Source organism: Camelus bactrianus, chromosome 22, assembly GCF_048773025.1.
Source record: "Camelus bactrianus isolate YW-2024 breed Bactrian camel chromosome 22, ASM4877302v1, whole genome shotgun sequence".
Lineage (NCBI taxonomy): Eukaryota > Metazoa > Chordata > Mammalia > Artiodactyla > Camelidae > Camelus > Camelus bactrianus.
This window is the reverse complement of record NC_133560.1, coordinates 27,457,756-27,478,654: the sequence shown is the minus strand read 5'-3', so window position 1 is coordinate 27,478,654 and position 20,899 is coordinate 27,457,756. Positions and strand designations below refer to the sequence as shown.

Below are 20,899 nucleotides of genomic sequence, written 5' to 3'. Positions count from 1 at the left end.
AGAAAACCAGGAGCAAAAAAGATACTGCGTATAAAGATTCCAGTTACAAAATAAATGAGTCGCGGGGATGCGGTGCACAACGTGGGGAACACAGGCAACAGCTGCCCAGTACCTGCATGCATGGTGACACGTGGTGACACGTGGTGACTGACTTACCCTGGTGAACACTTAGACGTGAGGGATTTTGTTTTGTTTTCTAACGTCTTTTTAGGGGGGAGTTAATTAGGTTTATTGATCTATCTTTAGAGGAGGCACTGGGGGTTGAACCCAGGACGTCACGCACGCTAGGCATGCGCTCTGCCACTTGAGCTACACCCTGCCCCTGGTGAACATTTTGAAACATATGGAAATACTAGTCGCCATGTTGTGTATCAGAGGCTAACATAGTGCTGTGGGTCGATTATACTTCCAAACAGGCTCATAGAAACAGAGATCAGATTTGTGGTTACCAGAGATTTGGAGGGGGGGGGGGACTGAAGGAAGGTGGTCCAAAGGCACAGACTTCCGGCTGTAAGGTACGTAAGCACCAGGGATGCGTGTACAACATAACAAGCATAGTTAACACTGCTGCGTGTTAGATATGAAAGTCCCTTGAGTAAATCCTCTGTTCTCACTGCAAAGAAAAATTTTTTTTCTAATTCTTTAATTTTGTATCTCTTTAAGATTAGGGTTGTTCACTAGACTTGTGGTGATCATTTCATGATGTATGCAAGTCAAATCATTATGCTGTATACCTTAAACGTACACACAGCACTGCATGTCCGTTACACCTCCATAAAACCGGAAGGGAAAAAAAGAGCCGCTGAGACTGAAAAGAGAGGGAAGAAAGAACAAGATGGAAAAGGAGGAGGAGGTGGGCACCCTGCAAACAGGGGAGAGGAATGGAGCCAGAAAGTTCTAGAGAGGCAGAGCCAGAGACGCAAGACGGGGAAAGCGATGGCCAGGCGGAGAGTCCCCACATGGGCACAGAGAGATGCAGGGGAGCTTACCGTGCCCACACACGTGTCCTTGACATCCACCCACACGGAATCGGCCACCACCTCCCTCTGGCCACTGGTGGTGATCAGCGTGTAATAGGCCACCAGGCGGAAGGAAGGGATGAAGTCCTCAGTGATGGTCAGGGGCATTACCACCAGGTCCTGGCCAGGCTCTCGCACTTGGCGCCCCACCTTCAACAACTTCCCCTTGTTCATTATCTGAAAGGACAGGTCGGCATAAGGGTCGGGAAGGTGAGAGGAAAGATGGAGGGGATCCAGGATGGGGGAAGGCTCCTGGAGGTGGCGCCAAAGTGAGGAAGAGGGACTCGGGGTTCCAGGAAGCCACAGACCAGGTAGGTGTAATAGCGGATTTTGGCTTGCTCTTTGGGGTCCGTTCGCAGGTGGAAGTTGACATTGAGTGTCTCTCCCGGCTTTAGCTCCACACGGGGCACAGAGAGGTGCAGGTAGTTGTTGGAGTTGCCCTGGGTGCTGTAGGGAAGGGCCTGCATGGTCCTGGTCGCCTGTCGCGCCTCTGGGATACCCTCCTTCTTAGTGCGTACCTGGGCAGGGAAAGATGGATGCATGCTGGCCCCCCAAGTCCACATCCCTGGGAACTGGGAATATGGTGTTTAACGTGGCAAGAGGGACTTAGCAGATGGGGTTAGGTTAAGGATCCCGAGGGGATGCGGAGGAGACAGGATGACCCAGGTGAGTCCAGGGCCGTCACAAGGTCCTTAGAGGACATCTGAGTGGAGGGAGGGCCCGGCTGTGTGGAGGACAGCCCTTCGGTGCAAATGCACACATCCCTCTCTGGATGGCAAATCCCTTTATACAAATAAAAGGAGCCCTCTACAATATAAAGCCCCCCGTCCCCCGGCGTGGGGCCCCGAGGCTGGCCCAGACGCACGGTGATGGTCAGGGGCTGCCGGCTGTTCTGTGTGTTGATGCTCAGTTTGGCGACACCGTCATCCTGGGTCAAGGACTGCACGTTGGAGCCCTGGGTCACCACTGGGATGTGGCGGGCCGGGGAGCCGTCGGGGTTTGTCACGAACACCTGCGGGTGCAGGGGCAGGTGGAGGGGGTTCAGGTGGACCCAGAGGCGGGGTGGGGCTCAGGAGCGGCTCGGGGGAGGGGCGCAGCCCCGCCCTGGGTCTCACCATGAGGTCAAAGGGCATGGCGGGCTTGAAGAACTTGGGTGTCTTGGTGAAGTGGATCTGGTAGGGGGAGGTCACGATGGGGATCCCGGTGCGCTCCGCCTCCACCATGTCACTGCCTGAGGGGGCCCAGCCGTGAGGGCAGGCTCCTGGGCCACCACTCAGGACCAGGCTTCCCCGCTCAGATTGGACCGCGCCTGCACACTGGATCTCTCTCCTCAGACTGGGTCTCCCCCATAAGTCGGATCCCGCTTTCATTCTAAATGTCCTCCCTCAGATTGAGGCTCCCCCCTCAGACTGGGTTTTGTGCCCCAGACTGGACCTCCCCTGTCAGACTGGACCCCCTCTTCAAGCTGGGCCCCCTCCCTCAGTCCGGGGCCTCACCCGAGTGCAGGATGACCGTGACGGACACGTATATGGACTTCCCCACCAGGATGTTGGCAACGGCGTCGGCTCGGGGGGCCTGTACCCCGTCCAGCAAGACCTTTTGACTCAGTGTGGCCTCCCCAGTACCATCCTCGATCTGGGGGAGAAAACGAGGGCTCAGAGAGGAGGAGGGCTCAGATGGGGGTGCTCCATGGGGGAGAGGAAGGGTGTTCAGGGTGGAGGAGACTCAGTGGGGTCCTCTGGTAGGTACCAAAATACGGGTAAGGGACTTGGCCAATGAAATCCTCTGTTCACCATCCTGGATCCCAAAGATGACGAAAGCTGTTCCATCCACATTCTTCCCATACAAGAACCTGTGAGGTGGGGAGAGTCTCAGATTCTCCCCTGCTGAAAAGATGAGACTTTCCCCCAAACTTCCATCGGCAGTGGCTGAGCCCCGCACTTCCCCTGGTCCTCACCAACTTCTCACCTGGTCCCGCACCTGTCCCCATCACCTTGCCTCTCCCTTGGTCCTCCCCCAGCCCCTCACCTGGCAGTGATGGTGACCTCCAGGCCGTTTGGGTCATCGATGTAGTAGAATTTCTCTGCTGGTTCCACTTGGACTTCAAAACTGGGCAGGACTGGCGGGACAGATGGTGTCAGTGCAGGGTCAGTGTGGGGTTAGCGTTACGCTCCCCCCCCCCAAGGCTCCTCCCTCCTCTTACCGTATTCCTTCACTTCAAACTCAGCTGAGAAGATCTGCTGCGGGGAATTTTCATAGTGGGCTTGGATCTTCCACTGTCCCATGCTGTGGGGAAGATGGACTAGTGATCTGGCCACACCCAGCAGCCCCTCACCTCTTCTCCTGGGGTAGGGGAAGCCTGAACCCCCGCCTGAGGGGCCTGACATACGTGACCAGCTCTGGGATGTTCCAGGACAAAGGCAAGATGCCAAACTGGTTCTGGGAAGACAGGGAGTCACGCTTGATGAGAACGCCATCGGGGGTCTGTGGGGAGACAGGAAGGAATATGGCTCTTCAGAGACTAGACTTCACCCTTCGGCTCTCCCCTCCCTCTCTGGGTCTGGACGCTCTCTATGAGTCATGCCCACCAGGGAAATGGTTAAGAATGTGCCCCTGAGCCAGTCAGGTAGGGTTCAGATCCCCACTGCGCCACTGACAAGCTGTGTGACCTTGGGCAAGTTACTCAACCTCTCTGTGTGCAATGTGCACATTTAGAAAAAGGAGATACATACTACTCCTCCGTCATTGGCTTGGGACACATCAATACGGGCAAGAACTCATGATCAGTGTCTCTCAGATTACTAATAATAACTAGCATTAATTGAGACTTTTTTGCAGGACCCTGTGCTGAGCATTGGATTTCTATATGCCACTGCCTGCCATCACCTTTCTGAACTACAAGCATAGCCACCTTGTGCGGCTCGACCTGATACACAGATGACTTCGTTCGTTGCCAACAGTTCAACATCAGGAGACATCACACAGAAATCTGATTTTCTGGCTTCTCTTGGAAATTGAGGTAACTGTGGCTAACGTGCTGCTGTTGGCACAAGGTGACATCTGGTGGGAGCTGGGCAGCGCTGAGGAGGTGTGTGTTCTCTGTTCCGCACAGACCCCATCAGCCTGGTAAGCCAGCCTTCAGAACCTGGCCCCTCTTAGGTTTGTGTGATGTTACTAAATACAAAGATCGCATGAGGAGGACATGCCCTTTCTCTCTCTCCCTTCCTCCTACACTTGCTTTTCCCTCCCAATTGCGCCCTGGTTTTTTCTCCCCATTCCTCCCTCCCTCCCTTCTTCCACTGAGTTTTTATTAACCCTACAACCTGCACTGTGCAAACAGATAATCTCTTTCTGTATGGTACTTGGATTCAGTAGAAGTTGGGGGAAGGTGCAATGAACAAATGAAGAAATCCAATTTACAGGATGCCAAAAGGAGATGCCAGGAAGGGAGAAAAGAGAGTGGAGTGTGTGTGTGTGTGTGTGGCGGGGCAGTTTGCACTTTTACAGGGAGCTCAGAGAGAGCCTCACTGTAAAATTGGGAGCTTTGCGACATTTGAGCAAAGGCTTAAAGGAGGTGAAGGAGCAAGCTGTGTGGTTATTTGGAGGAAGGGGGTTTTCTAGGTAGGGGGAAGAGTCCGTGCAAAGGTCCTGGGGCAGGACTCTGCCTGAGTTGTTGCAGGAACAGGGTGGCTGGAGCAGAGTTGGGTGGGGGAGGAGGTGAGAATAGGGAGGGGACAGGGTGGGGGCAGGTCGTGAGAGGCCCTGTGGGCCATGAGGAGGAAGTGTGCTTTTACCCCCAGGAAAGTGGGAACCCTGGAGGGCTGTGGGCAGAGAAGGGGCGGGACCTGACTCAGGTGCTCACAGGCGCCCTCTGGCTGCAGTAGGTGGAACAGACTACATTGACTTAGTATCTGTCATTGTCCCAATTTCAGATGAAACTGAGGCTGGGAAACATGAAGTGGCCTGTCCAGAGTCACACAGTGACCAGGGGTGGACCTGGAGTCAGAATCCAGAGGCTCAAGCATCGCTCCACGCGGTATCCTTGGGTCCCCGTCCCTCTCTGGGCCTCTCTCTGCTTGTGCCTCTACGTATTTCTTTGCCTTTGGGTATCTGCTGCCTGTGCCTTTGTCCGTGTTTCTTTCACTGTCTCTCCCCATCTCTTTGTCTCTCCCAGAGTCTCTGCCCCGGGTAGGTCTGGGGTCCCTGTTGGCTGGTACCTCAATGCTGACGATAACCGTCTGGCCCACCGGCAGCAGCTTGTGGTCAAGCGTGAAGATCCGATAGAGGACTATGAGGTGGTGGGAGAGAAAGGGAGAGCTGGGTGAGCCCTGTCCCTCCTCCTGGCCCTACCCCCGGCCCTCTCCAGCCGCCCCCAGCCCCTTACCCGTGGATCCCGGCGTGTAGATGGTCTTGTCCGTCTGGATGAAGAGGTACCCGCTCTGAAGGCTGATCAGTACCACCTTCTCCACCAAGACGTTCCCGAAGGCTGCCTGGACAGTCACGAACTTGTTCCCCACCTCTGGTTTTAACTCTTTGGCCTGGATCTGGGCACAAACCAGGGGATCAGGAGGGGTCTGCTCCAGGGCCTCTTGCCCACCGTCCAGCCTCTTGGCCTTCGGGCGGGGTCCACACCTGCCCCTCTTCACAACAGAGCCCGCCCATCACTTCTGGTCTCCTTAGTTTGCCCAGATTTAGGGAGAGAAGGGGTACTCAGAGAGGGGGCAAGGGCAAGAGAGGGGGTAGGGGGTCAGGGAGAAGGATGGGAAGGGGAAATCAGACGGGAAGGGGAAATCAGACGGCGAGGGTGCTCAGAGGACGGAGGGCTCAGAAAGGGAAGAGGGCTCAGAAAGGGGAGGGGCTCTGAAGGAAGAGCGGGCTTAAAGGGGGAGGGACTTGAGAGGAGGGGCCCAGAAATGGGGGGCCTCAGAGATGGCCGGCCTCGGAGGGGGTGCTGAAGGAGAAAAGGGGGCTCCGAAGGTGGAGGCAGCTCAGAGAAGGCACTGGTTGAGAGAGCGGGTGGGGGCTCAGAAAAGTGGGGGCTCAGAAAGGGGAGGAGGAGACTCAGAGAGGGGAGGGGCTCAGAATGGGGAGGATACTCAGACAGAAGGGGCGGGGCTCAGGCAGAGTGGATGCGGCTCAGGGAGAGGAGGGGCTCAGCAGGGGGAGGACTCTAAGAGGGGGCGGGGCGTCAGCAGGGCCGGGCTCCCCTGCACGCCCACCTTGATGTTTACGTGGCCCAGATAGCTGTTGGCTCTGTTCAGCACGGTGTTCTCGCTGGACAGCACTTGCTTCTTGGCTGGGAAGTCATGGACCGTGACTGTGACCTGAATATCCCCTTGCACATCATGGGCTTCCAGCACCACCATCTCCTCGCTCTCCAGACGCAGGATGTTGGGGGTGATCATGGAGTACCTGCCGGAGCGGAGCACCGAGCGTGGAGCTATCACCCCAGGACCGTGAGAGTCCAGCCCTCAGCCGAGGTCAGCGCTCTGGAGGTTCTGGAGGCGCTCCAGTGACCCGCCAACAGCTGGGGGTCCTCGAAGCCCATCAAGTCTTGAACCCCAAATCAGAACCACCAGCTCCTCCAAGACTCTCGACTTCCAAACCCAAATCGAACCCACGTACTCTGGAAGCCCTAACTCCTACATCGTTAAACAACCCAAGTTTCTAAACACCCAAACCCTGGAACACTCCAAATCCTAATCTAAACTTTTGGCACCTCAGATCTATAAACGCAACCAAGTTCACCCCCTCAGCCACGTAAATGCACACCAAATGTCCAAACTCTACAAAGACTGAAAGCTCCTACATCCTGAAACTGCAAACTCCCAGATCATCTGAAATCCAAATCTCTGAGACTTGAAATCACCCCATCCACAGAATCGCTGAACACCACATGTCCCCTAAACCGGCAGGGACCTGTCCCCGCAAATGCCCACTCCCATCTCAGAAGCAGCCTTGTTTGGGGTCTGGGCTGTGACTACTCACATGGGGTCCCCCAGGGCCAGGGGGAGGCTGGCCAGCAGCAGCAGGAACAGGCTGGAACCTGAGTAGCGCCGCATGGTGCAGGGGCAGTGGAGGGACAGAGGGGCAAAGGGGCAGAGGGACTGAGGGAGAGGACGGGGAGGAGTGAGTTGGGGCTGCTGGAGGCTGCCTTTTATCTGGCTCCCCCCTTTTCCCCTCCTCAGCCCAGCCCTCCTCTCCCTGCAGCCTCCCCCCTCCCTGGGGCTGCCCCAGATTTCTCAATACGTTTCCTAAATTTTTCAATCTGCAGGGCCAGCAGGGGCCTGGGGTAAGTAACCCAAGGGCATGTCCTCCTGCAACAGGAGAAACACAGCAGCCTCCTGCCCTGGCCTTTTTCAGGGTCAAGGCCAGCTGGCGAATAGGGACCTTTCCCTGTGACACTCATTTTATAGCAGAGGAAAACCGAGGGCAGAGACACCCCCCCAGCCCCACCCAACCCCAAATATCTGGGCCTGGTCTTCAGTCCACTTTTGGCCATGCATTTATTAACCAAATCCTTCCTGTGAGTCCATCTTTATGCTGGTAGCTAGAGTCCCACTTCTAGAACCTTCCATGCTGGAGTTGAGGGTGGGGGACGGAGTCCAGCACTGACACTCGTAGCCCCATGGGGTGGCTTCCTCAGTGGAGAAGAACTCTGTTTCTTAGAGGGTCAGGGAAGGCTTCTTGGAGGAGAGAACATTTTAGCTGGACTTTGAAGTATGTGTAGGAGTTCACTATCCAGTTGAGAAGGTTTTCTAGGGCAAGGAGAGCCTGGAGCTCCCTTCATATATTCTTGTCAAGGGGCCCGAGTGACTATGAGGGTTTATCAAAATCATAATTGAGGACGGTCTCATTGCTAGTTTTTGTCTTACATCAATATCGTCTTAGGATAGTGTTATGAAACTTTAGTTTTTTGTGTATGAGTAGGTAATAAAGTTATATGGCTCAACGTCTTAAAGGTAAAAGTAAATACACAGGGAAGAGGTAATCCTTCTCCAGCTCCTATTCTTGTGCATTTACAAGTGTTTGCAAATTAAAAAAAAACCAAGTGCCAGCAAGCTCCACACACTGCCCTGCCTCCTCTCCCCGGGTCACACCTTGCTTGTTCATAAACAAGATACCTTAGAGATTGTTTCCTATCAGTGCACAACTTCCTTGTTCTTACCGGCGACTGTTTCACTGCCTTGTGTGAAAATAACCAGCCACCTACTGATGGACAGACAGACTTCCATTGTTCCAAACCATGCTCCCTCCACGGGGTAATCTTGAACTTGTATTATTTTCCAGTTCTCACTATTATGAGGTGGTAAACTTTGGGCAAGTTACTGATAGCCATCTGAGCCTCAGTTTCCTCCTGTAAAGGGGGGTTTTATCATAGCAGCAGCTTCAAAGAGTTCTTACTGCAAGGAGAAGAGATAACCTGGGATCAAAGTCTGTGCGCAACAGTAATCTTGCTAGATATGTCTCAGTTCCCCTCCAACAGTATAGTGATTTGCATGCTTGCTGGCCCTGCGCAAAATTGCCAATTTCCTCACAGCCTCCCCTCGAGGGCATGTTGGTAAAACCTTTGGATTTTTGCCTCAGTGTCATTTTAATTTAATTCCCAGGAGGCTGAACATCTGGGGCAGGAATATGTGAAGTCCAGGTGAAGGAGGGGATGGTGTGTGGATAGGCAAACCCAGATCCCTGAGGGGCTGGTTTCCAAAGCTCCTTTAAGGGGTTAATGGCGAACTCACTCTGATTTCCTGTAAACCATGCTCTTTTCCTGGCTATACACCATGGCCCGGTCAGGGGGAAGGCCAGCGGGGAGGCGTGGAGAAACAGAACAAACCTGGCTTATGTCTGCTTTGATTGCGACATCCTTTCCTTGGAAGAGGAGGAGGCGGGAGAGGCAAACACCTGCTTACCCTCCAGAATGGGGGTGCCACTTCTGAAACCTGCTACAATCCCCTCATCCCCCAGTGCTTTGTTTTCCTCCTCTGCCCCCCATCAGAAAACCCCCCACTCCTTTTCTTGGTTTCATTATAGCCTTAAGCATTCGGGCTCTGTGGTTTGAGAAGGAATTCCAGCTTACTTCCATTTCCCTGGGAGGCTGGGCTCCTTCCTTGGAACCTCAGTTAGTCCATCTGAACAATGGGACTGATGATAGTTTCTGCTGTTTTGAAAATTAAATGAACTCAGATGCCTCGGAGCCCTGGGCTTGGAGGGAAGGCTCCTGCCCGTGGTGGTGGAGGTCTGGGAAGGGTCCTGGCCCTGACTTCCAGGAAGTGACCAGAGGGATGGAGCGAGGTCTCCTGGGAGGCAAGGCGGTGAGAGTCAGAATCCTTCCCGGCTTTTCCCTGGGGAATGCACGTTTGCACCCAGAAGTCTGGGAGGAGGATGGTGGCCCCTCACCACAAGCCTAGCAGGGGAGGGAGAGAGGAGGCCTTCCTGGCTTGGAGTGGGGGAAAGCGAGGCTGCCTGGGCTGGTCCTATTTAGGGAACCAGGGAAATCTGGAACATTCTTATACCAACCAAGTTATTTGTTGTTTATCTGAAATTCAAATTTAACTGGAAAGCCTGTATTTTTCTGGCAGCCCTAGCTGGGGTGCAGAGAGAATAAAGGGAAAACAATGGGCATGATTTCTGGAGGGGGAGCCCAGGCACCCCCCACCCCCCACGCACCTGCCTGGGTGCGGTTATCTCTTGGCGGCACCCCATACCCACCCTTCCCTCACACAGGTGCGGCCAGGCCTGGGAGCAGCAGGGACCCCCCTTCCCTGCCCCCGCTCCTGGATGTGGTCCTTGCTACACTGCTTTCTGGGAATTTCTCTCCAGGACTCACAGCCAGGCCTCCCCTCCACACCCCCCTCCCCCAGCAGCCTGGGCTTCTCCTTCTCCCCCAACCCATTACTCATTAACTCGTAGTTAACCTTGACCTGGTTGAGCCAGTCCGCCTGCCCTCTGGCTCCTCCCCCTACCCCCCTCATGCTTACCCAGCTGAGGCCCCCTGGGCACCAGGGACCCTCACCCTGGAAGACTCAGGGGCCAGAGATTTTGACTCCAGCTCTGCCTCCTCCCAGCCTTGACGCCTAATCTGTAAATTAGACATTCAGAGCCACAGAACCTCCCTCTGGGTCTTGGGGTTACGGTGCCTACAAGCCGAGGGCTCAGCCCGGTGCCCGGCACATGGCCAGCCCACGACGTGCTTTAGCTGGTTTTTAATTTTTGCTGACACCTGCTTCTCCTCTCTCTTGCCATGTTTCAGTGGCAGTCCCACTGGGTCTCCGAGCCAGGGTTCCCATGTCCTCCATCTTCCTCGTCCTCCGCGACCAGCCCCTGACCCTTAGACCGTCTCTCAGCCAATCCCTTCTCCCTGCCCTTGTGGTCCCTGGCCTTTCTGGCGTAGGCTCATCTCCTCCAGTTCATCTAGTCCATAGCAATGGGAGACTTTTCCCTAAAACACACCTTTGCGTTCCTTTTACAGAATTAAGATGTATAATACAGGCATAGGTGCTCGTGACCGTGAACCGTGAGGCTCAGCGGCAGCGTCAATTTCTCGCATCTTGTTTATTCCAAATGCCTTAGGTGCTATCACTGTCCCCATTTTACAAAGAAACTTGGGGCTTTGGCCACTTGCCCAAGATCCTCTAGCTGGTAAGAACTGGAATTTAAACCCTGGCAGCTGGGCTCTGGCGTTCACGTTCCTAAACTGTATGAGCTTCTGACCGCTGCTGTAACAAACGATTACAACCCTGGGAGCTTAAAACAATACATTTTTAGAATCTTACAGTTCTAGAGGGCAGGAGTTTGAAATTAAGGTGTGAGCAGGGCTGTTTCCTATGGAGGCTCTCGGAAAGAATCTGTTTCTGGCCTTTTCCAGCTTCTAGGGGCTGCCTGCATCCCTTGGCTTGTGGTCCCTTCCTGCATCTTCAAAGCACAAAATTCTAGCCTGTTTCCAGCATCACATCTCATTCTCTGATCCTGACCCCACTGCATCCCTAAAATGATCCTTGTGATGACAATGTGTCCACCAGAGAAACCCAGAATTATCCCTCATTCTGAGATCCTTCATTTAATCATACCTGCAAAGTGGCTCTTGTCATGTAAGGGAACATAATCATGGGTTCTGGGGGTCAGGATGGGGACACGCTGGAGGAGTCATGAGTCTGCCTCTCCCAGCATTCATGTGGAGTAAAACATCCACCCTGTGTGGCCATATCTCTCCATGCTTTAAACTCTTCCTTGGCTCTGTGAGACCCAGCATCCAGTCCAAGTGTGTCTGCCTATCTTCAGGCTGCCGCCGGCTGCCCTTGTCCCTCCACTGGCCCCAGCCAGACCTGCAGCACAACTCGCAAGCTATTCTGGGCATTGCCTTGCTGCATAACTTCCTCAGTCTGCAATGCCTTCCCACTTCCTTCTTTGTCTGGCTGGGCTATATGTTCATCTGGGCCCCAGTTATACATGTTTCCGCTTGCAGGAAACCTTGACCTCAGCCCTGGTTCCCTTCCCCTGTCCCATGACTGTGCCCCGCCCCCCACACACACCAAGGAATAGCGCTCAGAGCTCCAAAAGAGGTCTAGTGTTTGAATTAAAGGATGAAGCATGGCGGGGGAAGAAATGCATCCTGGGAGCCTGACTGCAGGTGTGTGCAGCTGCATCTCTAACCTGCCGTGATCCCTGAAGCTTCAGGGAAATCCAGGAAAGGCCAGGCTGTGTGGGAGGGCACTGTGCTGAGCCACTGACTCCCACTACCACCCGTGACACTCAACTCTACAGGGTCCCCATTTTACATGCCAGGAAACAGAGAGATTAAGCCGCTTCACAGGGTCACACACCAAATAGGGAGCAAGGTCAAGAGGCTTGGTGGCCGGGAGCCTAGGTGCAGAGGGGCGGTGCACACGGTGGTAAAGGACAGCTCTGGAACCAGACTGCTGGCCATTTGAGTCCTGAGCCTTCCAACAATTTGCTCGCTGTGTCACCTTGGGCAAATTACACAGACTCTCTGTGCTGCCTAAGATTTTGAATCAGTTAAAGACTATGGAGGCCTTAGAATAGGGTGTGGCATATAGCAATCACTTGGCTTCCTGTGGGCCTTTCAACCCCTCCAGCCTTTGCACGTGTCGTCCCCTCCTCTGCATCCTTTCCTCACTTCTCTGTTCACCTCTGATTCCCCAGGCCGGGCCAGGGCCCTGTGATGAAAACGTCCGGCGACACGAGTGCTGGGACTGGGCGGTCTGGGTCGCGGCGCCGCCCGCAGCACCCAGCACGGGACCCAACATGCAGCAGTCACTCCATTAACATTTATTGACTGCAAAGCAGTGGGTGCTGAGCCCTCTCCCGCCCCCCTCACCCCGCCCCCAGCACGCGTCTCCAAACTTCAAACACAGCCTCTCCGTTAGCGCTCACGCCTCAGAGAGGCAAGAACCCGGGGCAGGAAAACAGACTGGTCATCATTGTACAGCTGCAAGTAGGGGGTGGTCCCGGGTGGGGACAGGGCTGCTCAGCACTTGAGGCGGTGGGAGGCTGTCTGTCTTCTTCGGGACAGGCTCCAGGAACTCGGGTCTCGGGGAGCTGGGCGCCGTACGAGCACTGGCCCCCTCCTCCTCCTCCCAGCCGCGCTCTGGGAGATGCTACAGTGAGGAACGTGTGAGGAGAGGACGAAGGAGGACGAAGGACTGTCCGAGGTGGGGACATCATCATAACAGTTCTCGCCCGCTGGCCGTTTTGTTGACCTTGGACAGGCCTTCCCGGAACCCAGAATCTGTCATTCTGGAGGCAGACAGCAAGGGAGTGAGCCAGGAGCTGAGGGGTACCAGGCTCCGTCCACCCACCCCATAGCCTCCTGGCCCAGCCCCAGGCCTCCGCCCTGCCCACCCAGGCCCCCCACACCCACCCCGAAGCCTCTGGGGCCCCGCCCCGTGCCCAGCTGCCCAAGCCCCGCCCCTAGCCCTCACCCTCCCCCGCCCCCAGCGCCAGGACTCACATTTGCTCCATCTGCACGTCCTCCTCGTCCTCCTGGGGCAGCTGCAGGTACGGGTTATCCCTTGCGGGCTGGAACTTGCAGCCCGTGAGCACGAAGAAGGCGAGAGTGGAGCCCTCCACCAAGAGCTGGGGGCCGGCGGAGGGCAGAGCGGGAGCATCAGGCACGTGCCTCCAGCCTCCACCTCCGCTGTCTGTCTGTCCAGCCCTCCCGGTGCTCACCTGGTACAGCCACTGCCACTGGAAGGGCACGGCCACCCGCAGCAGGATGGCGATGATCCGCGTGAAGTAGATGTAACAGATGACCTGCAGGGACACGGGTGGGCACAGGGGCCGGGGGCCCACCGGGGTGGTGAGACCACCAGGACTACTGGGGATACCTGGGGATGGGTCCTGGGGATTATGGGCAGAGGCGCAGGGCTCAGAGGGACTGCAGATGGAGGGGTTAGGGTGGATGTGCCAATGGGCTGGTTGCCCTCCCTCCAAAGCTCCCTCCCAGTGGGGAACAGGGTTCCTACCATGACGTAGTAATGCCGGAACAGCTTCAGCTTGGCCAGATTCACTGCCACTGAGGGGTGGGCAGAGAGAGCGGCGGTCAAGGGGAGGAGGCTGGGGACAGTTGAAATGGACAGGGGTAGAAGAGGGCTGGGACAGGGAGGACCTTGTGGGGAGGGAGGGTCTCTGGGGCATGGCATGGAGAGGGACGTCCAGGGGATGGTAGAGAGACAGGAGGAGGCAGGCAGCGGATGGAAGGGGCATCCTGGGCTCAGCAGGAGGGTCCGGGAGCTGGATGAGGGCTGCGGGCACAGCAGTCCTCCTGGGGGAGAAGCGCCTCACCCTTCCCGTCAGTGCCAGATGCGTCCTGGAGGTGCCGGATGGACCTGGGCCGGGGTAGGGGACACAGGGAGTGGTCAGCACTGCCTCCGCCCAGGCCGGCAGGGGAGGGGGTCCATCGAGGGAGCCTCACCAGACCACGGGGAAGAGGATGGTGCCGCAGCAGATGAGATCCACCAGGAAGAGGATCTCCCTCCAGACCCTATAGTCGCTGGCGCCCTCCTCTCGGGACTCCATGACGATGTAGGCCACGTTGGCCAGGACCTGCGGGGGCAGGGGGGTGCACAGGTGGGTATGCCTGGCGTGGGCATGCCCTCACCCCTCTCCCACCCCTGGGGCCTCCGTCCACACCTGCAGTGGGATCACAATCCCGAAGATCTTCTTCTCCTTGTCAGACAGGACGTACTTGACGAAGGCCCAGCCGGAGCCGATCAAGGCGATGGTGATGAAGAGGAGGGCGCCCTTCAGCCTGGGGCAGGAGGTGTGGTGAGACTGCAGAGCCCGGCCCTCCCCTGCCCGCCACCCAGCCCCGCAGAGGGGGGCACTCACAGATGCGTGATGTAGTGCATGACAGCGAGGCCTTCGATGGGGTGGCCCTGACTGTTGATGAAGTAGTAGTTGATCTGGAGGTGGATGGACAGATGGACAGTCAGATAGATGAAAGGAGGGGGCGGGAGGGGGTGGTTACAACTGGGTGGATGGCAGGGACGTCGGATGGGTGGCCAGGAAGTTGACTGAACTGACGGTTATGATCGGGGTGGCAGGCGGGCTCAGAAACGGACAGTCACCGTCCGAACGATGGTCAGACAGGTGACTGGACAGAGGGATGGACAATCACACTTGGGGCAATGGAGGGAAGGTCAGATGGATGGACAGTGAGACCATCAGCCAAGTGGACAGTCACAGCTGGGCCAACGGTCAGACTGAAAGGTGGGCCATCACGGCTAGACAAAAGGACCGGAGGGACAGCTGGCCACCATGATAAAAATGGATAGACACGTGGATGGCCAATTAGAGCGCCCAGCCCAGGGTCTGCAGAGGTCTGGGGAATGGCCTGTAGAGATGTTTCCTGGCCCTGGAGACCCCAGCCCAGCCCCTCCTGCTCCCGGCCCAGGGCTCTCACACTGTGGAAGAGGAGGGAGATGCTCTTGGTGAAAGCCAGGGCCGCCATGAGCCAGTGGATCTTGAAGACATTGTACCTGGTGACGAGTTGGGGACAGAGGGAGTGGTAGGGCATCGGTTAGGGTGTGATGAGGGAGGTGGGGGACCCCCAGGGGCAGGGGCATTACGTGTTCTTGCAGAGGACGGACACCCAGAAGATGCCGGCAGCCAGGAAGCAGGCGGACATGATCATGTAGAGCTTGAAGAGGGGGATTTCCGCAGCCGACAGGAAGCCCTCGGGGTTCTTCTCCCGGATCATTACCTGCGTGGGGCGGGCAGTGGTGGTGGGGGGAGGGTTGCACACTAGCTCTGGGCTTGCAGGGCCACGAGTGTGAGTCACCAGCTCTCCCTCTCTCTCGCCGGCCGACTCCCCATTTCTCAGCCTCAGTCTTCCTGTCTTCCAAATGGGCATGGTGTACCTGGCCCGGCATCAGTGCTCCGTGAACCCGCTGCCCGCCCCTGCTCTCACCGTGATGTCGAACGGCTGCTCCCGTCCGGGCACGGAGTTGTAGCAGTTGTGGAAGTTGAGGTTGTACTGGCCTTCCTCGGCCCTGGAGCCGATCACCACGTGGAACTGGGGAGGGGGTGCGGACAGAGGGGAGAGGAGGCTTCAGCTTGGGAGTCTCCACTCCGGGGAGGGGTGGAGCTGCAGGCACTCACAGACACTCACACTGAAGTTGTAGGAGTTATTGAGATGGCCCAGGCCCAACACCAGCTCCTGGTCTTTCCTACTGACGCCCTGGGGGGCGGAGGGGGACAGAACATCTCCATCACCATCAGCTGCTCCCAGGGGGCCGGCTTTCCTCCCTCCCGCCCTGGCTTCCCCAAACCTGTTGGTCTCCTTGTGACATTGTGGGTTTCAACTTGGCCTTGTTGGGGGCAGTGGTGGTCCCTGTGGGGGACAGGTGGATGAGTTTAGAGGACAGACGGCAGACGGATTGGGGGGCGGAGCATGGAGCGGCCACGCCCCCCCCCCGCCCCGTTAACCGGACTCACCGCTGTCCACCTTGGGGGTGATCGCGTGCTCTGACTTCGGGAGCCCCAGTTCGGAGGGCTCTTGGGGGAGGAGCCCAGGAGAGATGAAGAGCTTCTTCTGCTCCCCATACTTTCGCACCTGGACCCTGGGGGAGGAGGCCGGGAGCCTGAAGGCTGGGGTGAGGCAACACCAGCTGTGCCGAGGGACTCAGTGGCTCCTCTGGGTCTCCTCTCTGGGGGCCAGCGTTGGGCCCAATCGGTGGTCACCAAGTTTCAGCATTTGGCCACCACCCATCAGATGGCTGCCGCATCCCTATGCTGACCACACCAGCGATTATTTGTTGTTTCCTGTGATTTTGAGTCACTCATTCTACTGAAGTCCATTGTTTAAAAAGAAAATGCTGTATTTACAAAAATGCCAATTATACAGAGAGGCATCAGGGTATCACTGGACCCTGGTGTCAGGCTGTTTGGCTTCAAATCCCAGCTTTTGGGCCTCAGTTTTTTCATTAGAATGGGGATAACAATGGTACAAGGAATCAATGAGTTAACACCTGTAAAGCTCGCAGGACACTGCCTGGTGCATAGGGAGCAGGCAACAAGTATGAATGACTCTTCTTAATTCTCACAACACCCCTCTGGGGCGGACTTCTGCCCTGAGACGCCAATACTCCCCGGACACCCCTCCCTTCTCTCTGTCCCATAATCACAAGGCTTGAAGGCAAAATTAAAAAGCCGGTGGCTTTCTTCCCAAGGGAGTCAAGATTCTCTCTGGCTGGCTTCATTCCTGAACAGCTCATGTGGGTATTACAACCAGGGAAACACAAATGATGGATCTTTAGGGGATCCACCCCCCCCAACTCACTGCAGATCCTTGGTGTTGATGAGGAAGAGAACCAGGGAGTTGCTACTGTTCTTCCAGAGAGGACAGTCGTGGGAGTCCTGGCTCTGGAGAGTGGGCAGCAGGGAGGCTTGGTTACCCACTCCCACTGGCCCAGCCTCACCCTGCCTCCCTCCCCATCCACTGGGACAAGGGTCTCTTCCTGCTCCCTCCTCTGGGAAAGAACAGGGGCCTCTGGTTTCCAGAGGACAGACAGCCCTCCCCTCCCACTGCCCCAGTCTCTCCTCCTTCCCTCCCCACCAGACTCCCTCCACTCACTGAGTAGGAGCGAATGCTGCCAGATCGAACGCGGGTCAGACTGAACCCCACCTGGCAGGTGGAAAGAAGAGGGGACAATGAGAGGGACGCTAGCAGGGGCCTCCAAGCCACCTTTCAGTGGCAATAGATCCATAACCTCAACTTTCCTGGATACCTACTACATTCAAATCGGGTACTCACTGACTGACTTTTCCAACAACCCCTCAGCACCCCCAACCCTCTTCCTTTAACTGCTAACCATCCGTGCCTCTCGACTGGGATGTCACTTCCCCAGGGAGACCCTTGCTGGTCCTCTGGACCTGGCCCACCCTGATCCCCCCATCCCATTTAAAATGCTGATGTGAAAAATAAATTAAATAGAATGTTCACGGCTTCCTGCTTTGGGCTCTGAAATCCAGCACACTTGGATCTACACCCCGGTTCTGGGACTCTGAGCAATTCACATACCTCAGAGTCTGTGTAAACACCTGTAAAATTGGGTTTACAGGTGTAACATTTTCACAGCATCCCTGAGAGGTGCCTGTGATGGATCAGACCCATGGAAATTGATCTGCATGGTACCTGGTACATGGTACCCAGGGGCTGTTCAGTAAATACTACCTACTCATTTTAACTTTAGGAACTGGGGCTGTCTTGTTCACTGGTATGCTCCCTTCCCCGCCCCCAGCTCAGTGCCTAGCACATACTGCATAGATTTTATTATTCCCATGTTACAGATGAGGAAACAGAGGGCTCAGAGAGGCCAAGGGATTTGCCCAAGATCACATGGGTGAGAGGCAGAGCTAGAATGTGAATCCAGAACCAGATGCGGCAATGAGGGGGGTAGTTCAGGAACTTGTGCACCTCTCCCTCTTCCAGCAAACTCCTCAAAGCTCCTCACCAGCGGGGCTTTCTCTTCTGTCTCCGGGAGGCCCAGCCGCAGGAGGCTCAGGTCCACCTCCAGGGAGCCGTTGGTGTAGAAGCCGAAACTGTTCAGCTGAATGTCTGCTCGCTTCTCCCCCTGCCGGAGGAGGAGGCAGAGGCAGTTCAGACTTCCCACCAGCCCAGCCCCCGGGCTCTGGTATAAGGTTCCCCCAAGGGCCTTGGTCCCCTCCTGGTATCCCTATATTTAGGACAGGTCCAAAGGGTGACAGAAGAGGCAGAGAAGGCCACCCCGGAGGCTGTGACCCCAGACCAATCCCAGGCAGGGACAGGGTGGCTCTGGATTCTCTGGCCACTGTTCGGAGAGTCCAGGAAGAGAAAACCTGGGACACCTGTAAGTCCCCTCACTGAGTGAGCACCACTTGGAGAGCAGAGTTAGGCATCGTGGTACGCCTGGCCCTCATCTCCGGGAAAATTTTTAGATTACAACTGAACCCCCAAGACCCCAGTGAGTACCTAGAGGACCCCATTCTAGAACCCCGAGGGACTTTCCTGGGCGGCGTCAAGGGTCCCTAACGCCCCCAAAGCGATCCCAAGAATTTACAGGGCTCGGAGTCTCGGGTCGCAGGAGATGAAGCCCCACCCTCGGTGGGCGGGGCACGACCCTAGCGTGGCTGGCCAGGCCACTCCAACAGGAGGACTGAGGGGGATTCCTCGGACGAGACCACTCCGGGCTTGGAAGCGGGGTCCCCGGATCGCTCCATTCCGCGTAAGGAGCGGGGGAGGGAGGACGAGACCACTCCAAGCCAGGGGCTTCTCCGGGGCAAAGCTGCGCACCCCACCCCAGACCGCCTCGCGGCGGGACTCACTGTCAGCGTTAGCCGGTGGATGCGCCCAGAGCAGCCGCCCAACAGCAGCAGCAGAAGTAGCCGGTGTCCCCACTCCGCGGGGCTGCGGAGGGCGAGCCCCCTCCTCTCGCTCACTGCCATCTCTGGAGCCACCTCCTCCCCTGACACCGCCTCTGGCGCCTCCGGGCCCGCCTACCGGTGAGCCAATCGCTGCACGGTGGGGGCCGACCTAATAGCGTTTTCGGCCCGCTCAACCAGTCAGCGCTCTTTTCCTCGCAAGCCCTCCCTATACGACACCAAATGGACAACAGCGGCTCCGAATGGGAGTGAGGATTTCGCTTAATCCCGCCTCCACCGTCACCAATCATTAGAAAGATTGTCCCGGATATAATCTGATAAACAGTCCATCCAACCAATTGTGGTAGATCTAATATCCGGTCCCCGGAGGGGAATTCCTCCACCCACTCGTAACTGACAGACTGGTTCAGAACTACAGTACCCGGAATGCAGTGGGAGCCGATAGCTCAATAGGGCATTTAATAAACTACATTTCCCAGTATCCCTAAGGACGGACTTCCTCTTTCTTACCCTGGGGATGTGGCTCCCAGCCAAAGCTCAGGGTTTTGGTAAACACACGCATTTGCTAAAGCCTGTCCTGTTCTCCTAATCTTCCTGATCCACTGAGAGGCCAAAACCTGCCCCCAAGCTAAACCTTAACCCTAGGATGACCTGTGATCTCAGGCTGAATCCCCAGCCTTAGATGAATCCTATTCTGGAGTGAGGCGCAGGAGGCCCACCCCCAGATCCCAGGCTGGTCTTGACTCAGGCTGAACCCCGGCCCAAGACTGAGCTCCCTACCTGCAGCTGAACCCCGACCTGAGCCTGAAACCCAGACTCCCCCGTCTCCTTCTACCCTTAACCTATACTGACCCTTAATCTCTGGCTGAGCTCCCACTGGGACTGAGTCCTGACCTCAGATTAGGACTGGACCCTGGACCTTAGTTTGAGTCCCAGGCCTTCAACTGGGTGGCTGACCCCTCTGCTAAGCCTCCGATCTCAGTCAAACCCCATCCTAACTGTGATCCCCTCCTGGGATAAATCCCAATTTCAGTTAGATCTGAGACCCTACCCCCAGGCTGAACTACCGAATCCCAGACCCCGGGCTGAGCTCCTGACTATTCTGATCCTTCAACCTCTGGAGCACAAGTCTACTCTGCAATTTGAGGTGTTCTAACTCAGAAGCCACCAGCAGGTGGGGCCAGGTCCCCGCAGAGCCATCGGTCCCAGTGTGGGCTCCTGGAGCTATCTTCCTGGGCTCCCCGGTCTTTGTACTGGGAGACCGGAGCCTCGGTGCCTAACTTGTCCCCATGGGGCCCGGAACCCCCAGCCCCAGCAGGGCAACTGTCACCTCAGTAGCCAAAGAGAAGAACCAAAGGCGGGAGAAGATGAAGGCAGTTGCTGCCGGGATCTCTCCCCTTTCATCCCAGTGCCTCAAAGGGATTAACAAGGTGTGAACAGACTTTTATGAGGGAGGTGACAGACTTTCAAAACACCAGGGCTCGAGTGTGGGAGGAGGGGCGGGGGTCGTTGGGGTCGGAGTCGGAATCCCAGGGTCGGTGCAGACAATTAAACCTGATTTGGCCTTAATGGATGCAACTGGAAAATGGGCAGGTGCAAGCACGAACTGGACGGAAGCCGGGGAAAGGCCTGGGCCCGGCGCCCCAAGGACGGCCTGTCCTCAGTTTCCCAGAGCAGACTTTAGGGAGGGAAGCAGGATGCGGTGGGGGCACTAATGGACCCAGCCTTGGCGGAGGCGCGTCCTGGGCAGGATCGAAGTCCTCCCATCCGCCCTGTGGCCGGAGGGACCAGACCATTAGTGGGACGACCGTAGACGTCTGGAGCCGGGCCGGCCCGCAAGAGCCGGGTGACCTCAGGTTCTCCCTGCGACGGGGTGGGGGAAGGACCTCTTGAGTTGGGATTTTATTGTCTTGGCACTTTAAGGAATAGTTGATAGGAAAGAGGAAAGGAAAAACAGTCCGGGGAGGAGCAGGGGTGGGGAGGACAAGAGGGTTTCAGGG

At 56.6% G+C, this 20,899-nt stretch overlaps 2 protein-coding genes across 2 annotated transcripts in view; both read right to left on the bottom strand.

The window, feature by feature from the left end:
• C3 (complement C3) overlaps positions 1-7,165 on the bottom strand; it is a 30,342-nt gene extending 23,177 nt beyond the window's left edge. Inside the window, exons 1-13 of the mRNA XM_010966781.3 lie at positions 7,008-7,165; positions 6,239-6,431; positions 5,404-5,563; positions 5,237-5,307; positions 3,409-3,503; positions 3,223-3,305; positions 3,048-3,138; positions 2,769-2,871; positions 2,516-2,654; positions 2,135-2,250; positions 1,885-2,031; positions 1,328-1,537; positions 990-1,196 (exon numbers count right to left, since the gene is read on the bottom strand). Coding sequence (XP_010965083.2) covers positions 990-1,196; positions 1,328-1,537; positions 1,885-2,031; positions 2,135-2,250; positions 2,516-2,654; positions 2,769-2,871; positions 3,048-3,138; positions 3,223-3,305; positions 3,409-3,503; positions 5,237-5,307; positions 5,404-5,563; positions 6,239-6,431; positions 7,008-7,081 — 1,689 coding nt within the window. The 5' untranslated portion in view covers positions 7,082-7,165. The remainder of the gene's footprint in view (positions 1-989; positions 1,197-1,327; positions 1,538-1,884; positions 2,032-2,134; positions 2,251-2,515; positions 2,655-2,768; positions 2,872-3,047; positions 3,139-3,222; positions 3,306-3,408; positions 3,504-5,236; positions 5,308-5,403; positions 5,564-6,238; positions 6,432-7,007) is intronic.
• A 5,119-nt stretch (positions 7,166-12,284) lies between these two features.
• On the bottom strand, positions 12,285-19,005 carry GPR108 (G protein-coupled receptor 108). Its single transcript, XM_074350951.1, has 18 exons — positions 18,843-19,005; positions 17,993-18,112; positions 17,113-17,163; positions 16,819-16,901; positions 15,975-16,099; positions 15,809-15,870; positions 15,649-15,717; positions 15,448-15,552; positions 15,107-15,240; positions 14,941-15,016; positions 14,367-14,440; positions 14,169-14,286; positions 13,951-14,081; positions 13,821-13,864; positions 13,502-13,551; positions 13,206-13,289; positions 12,988-13,112; positions 12,285-12,773 (listed from the first exon to the last, which is right to left on the bottom strand). Exons 1-18 carry the CDS (start codon positions 18,960-18,962, stop codon positions 12,701-12,703), a joined length of 1,644 nt encoding a protein of 547 aa, XP_074207052.1. The 5' UTR covers positions 18,963-19,005; the 3' UTR covers positions 12,285-12,700.
• Positions 19,006-20,899: the final 1,894 nt, after the last annotated feature.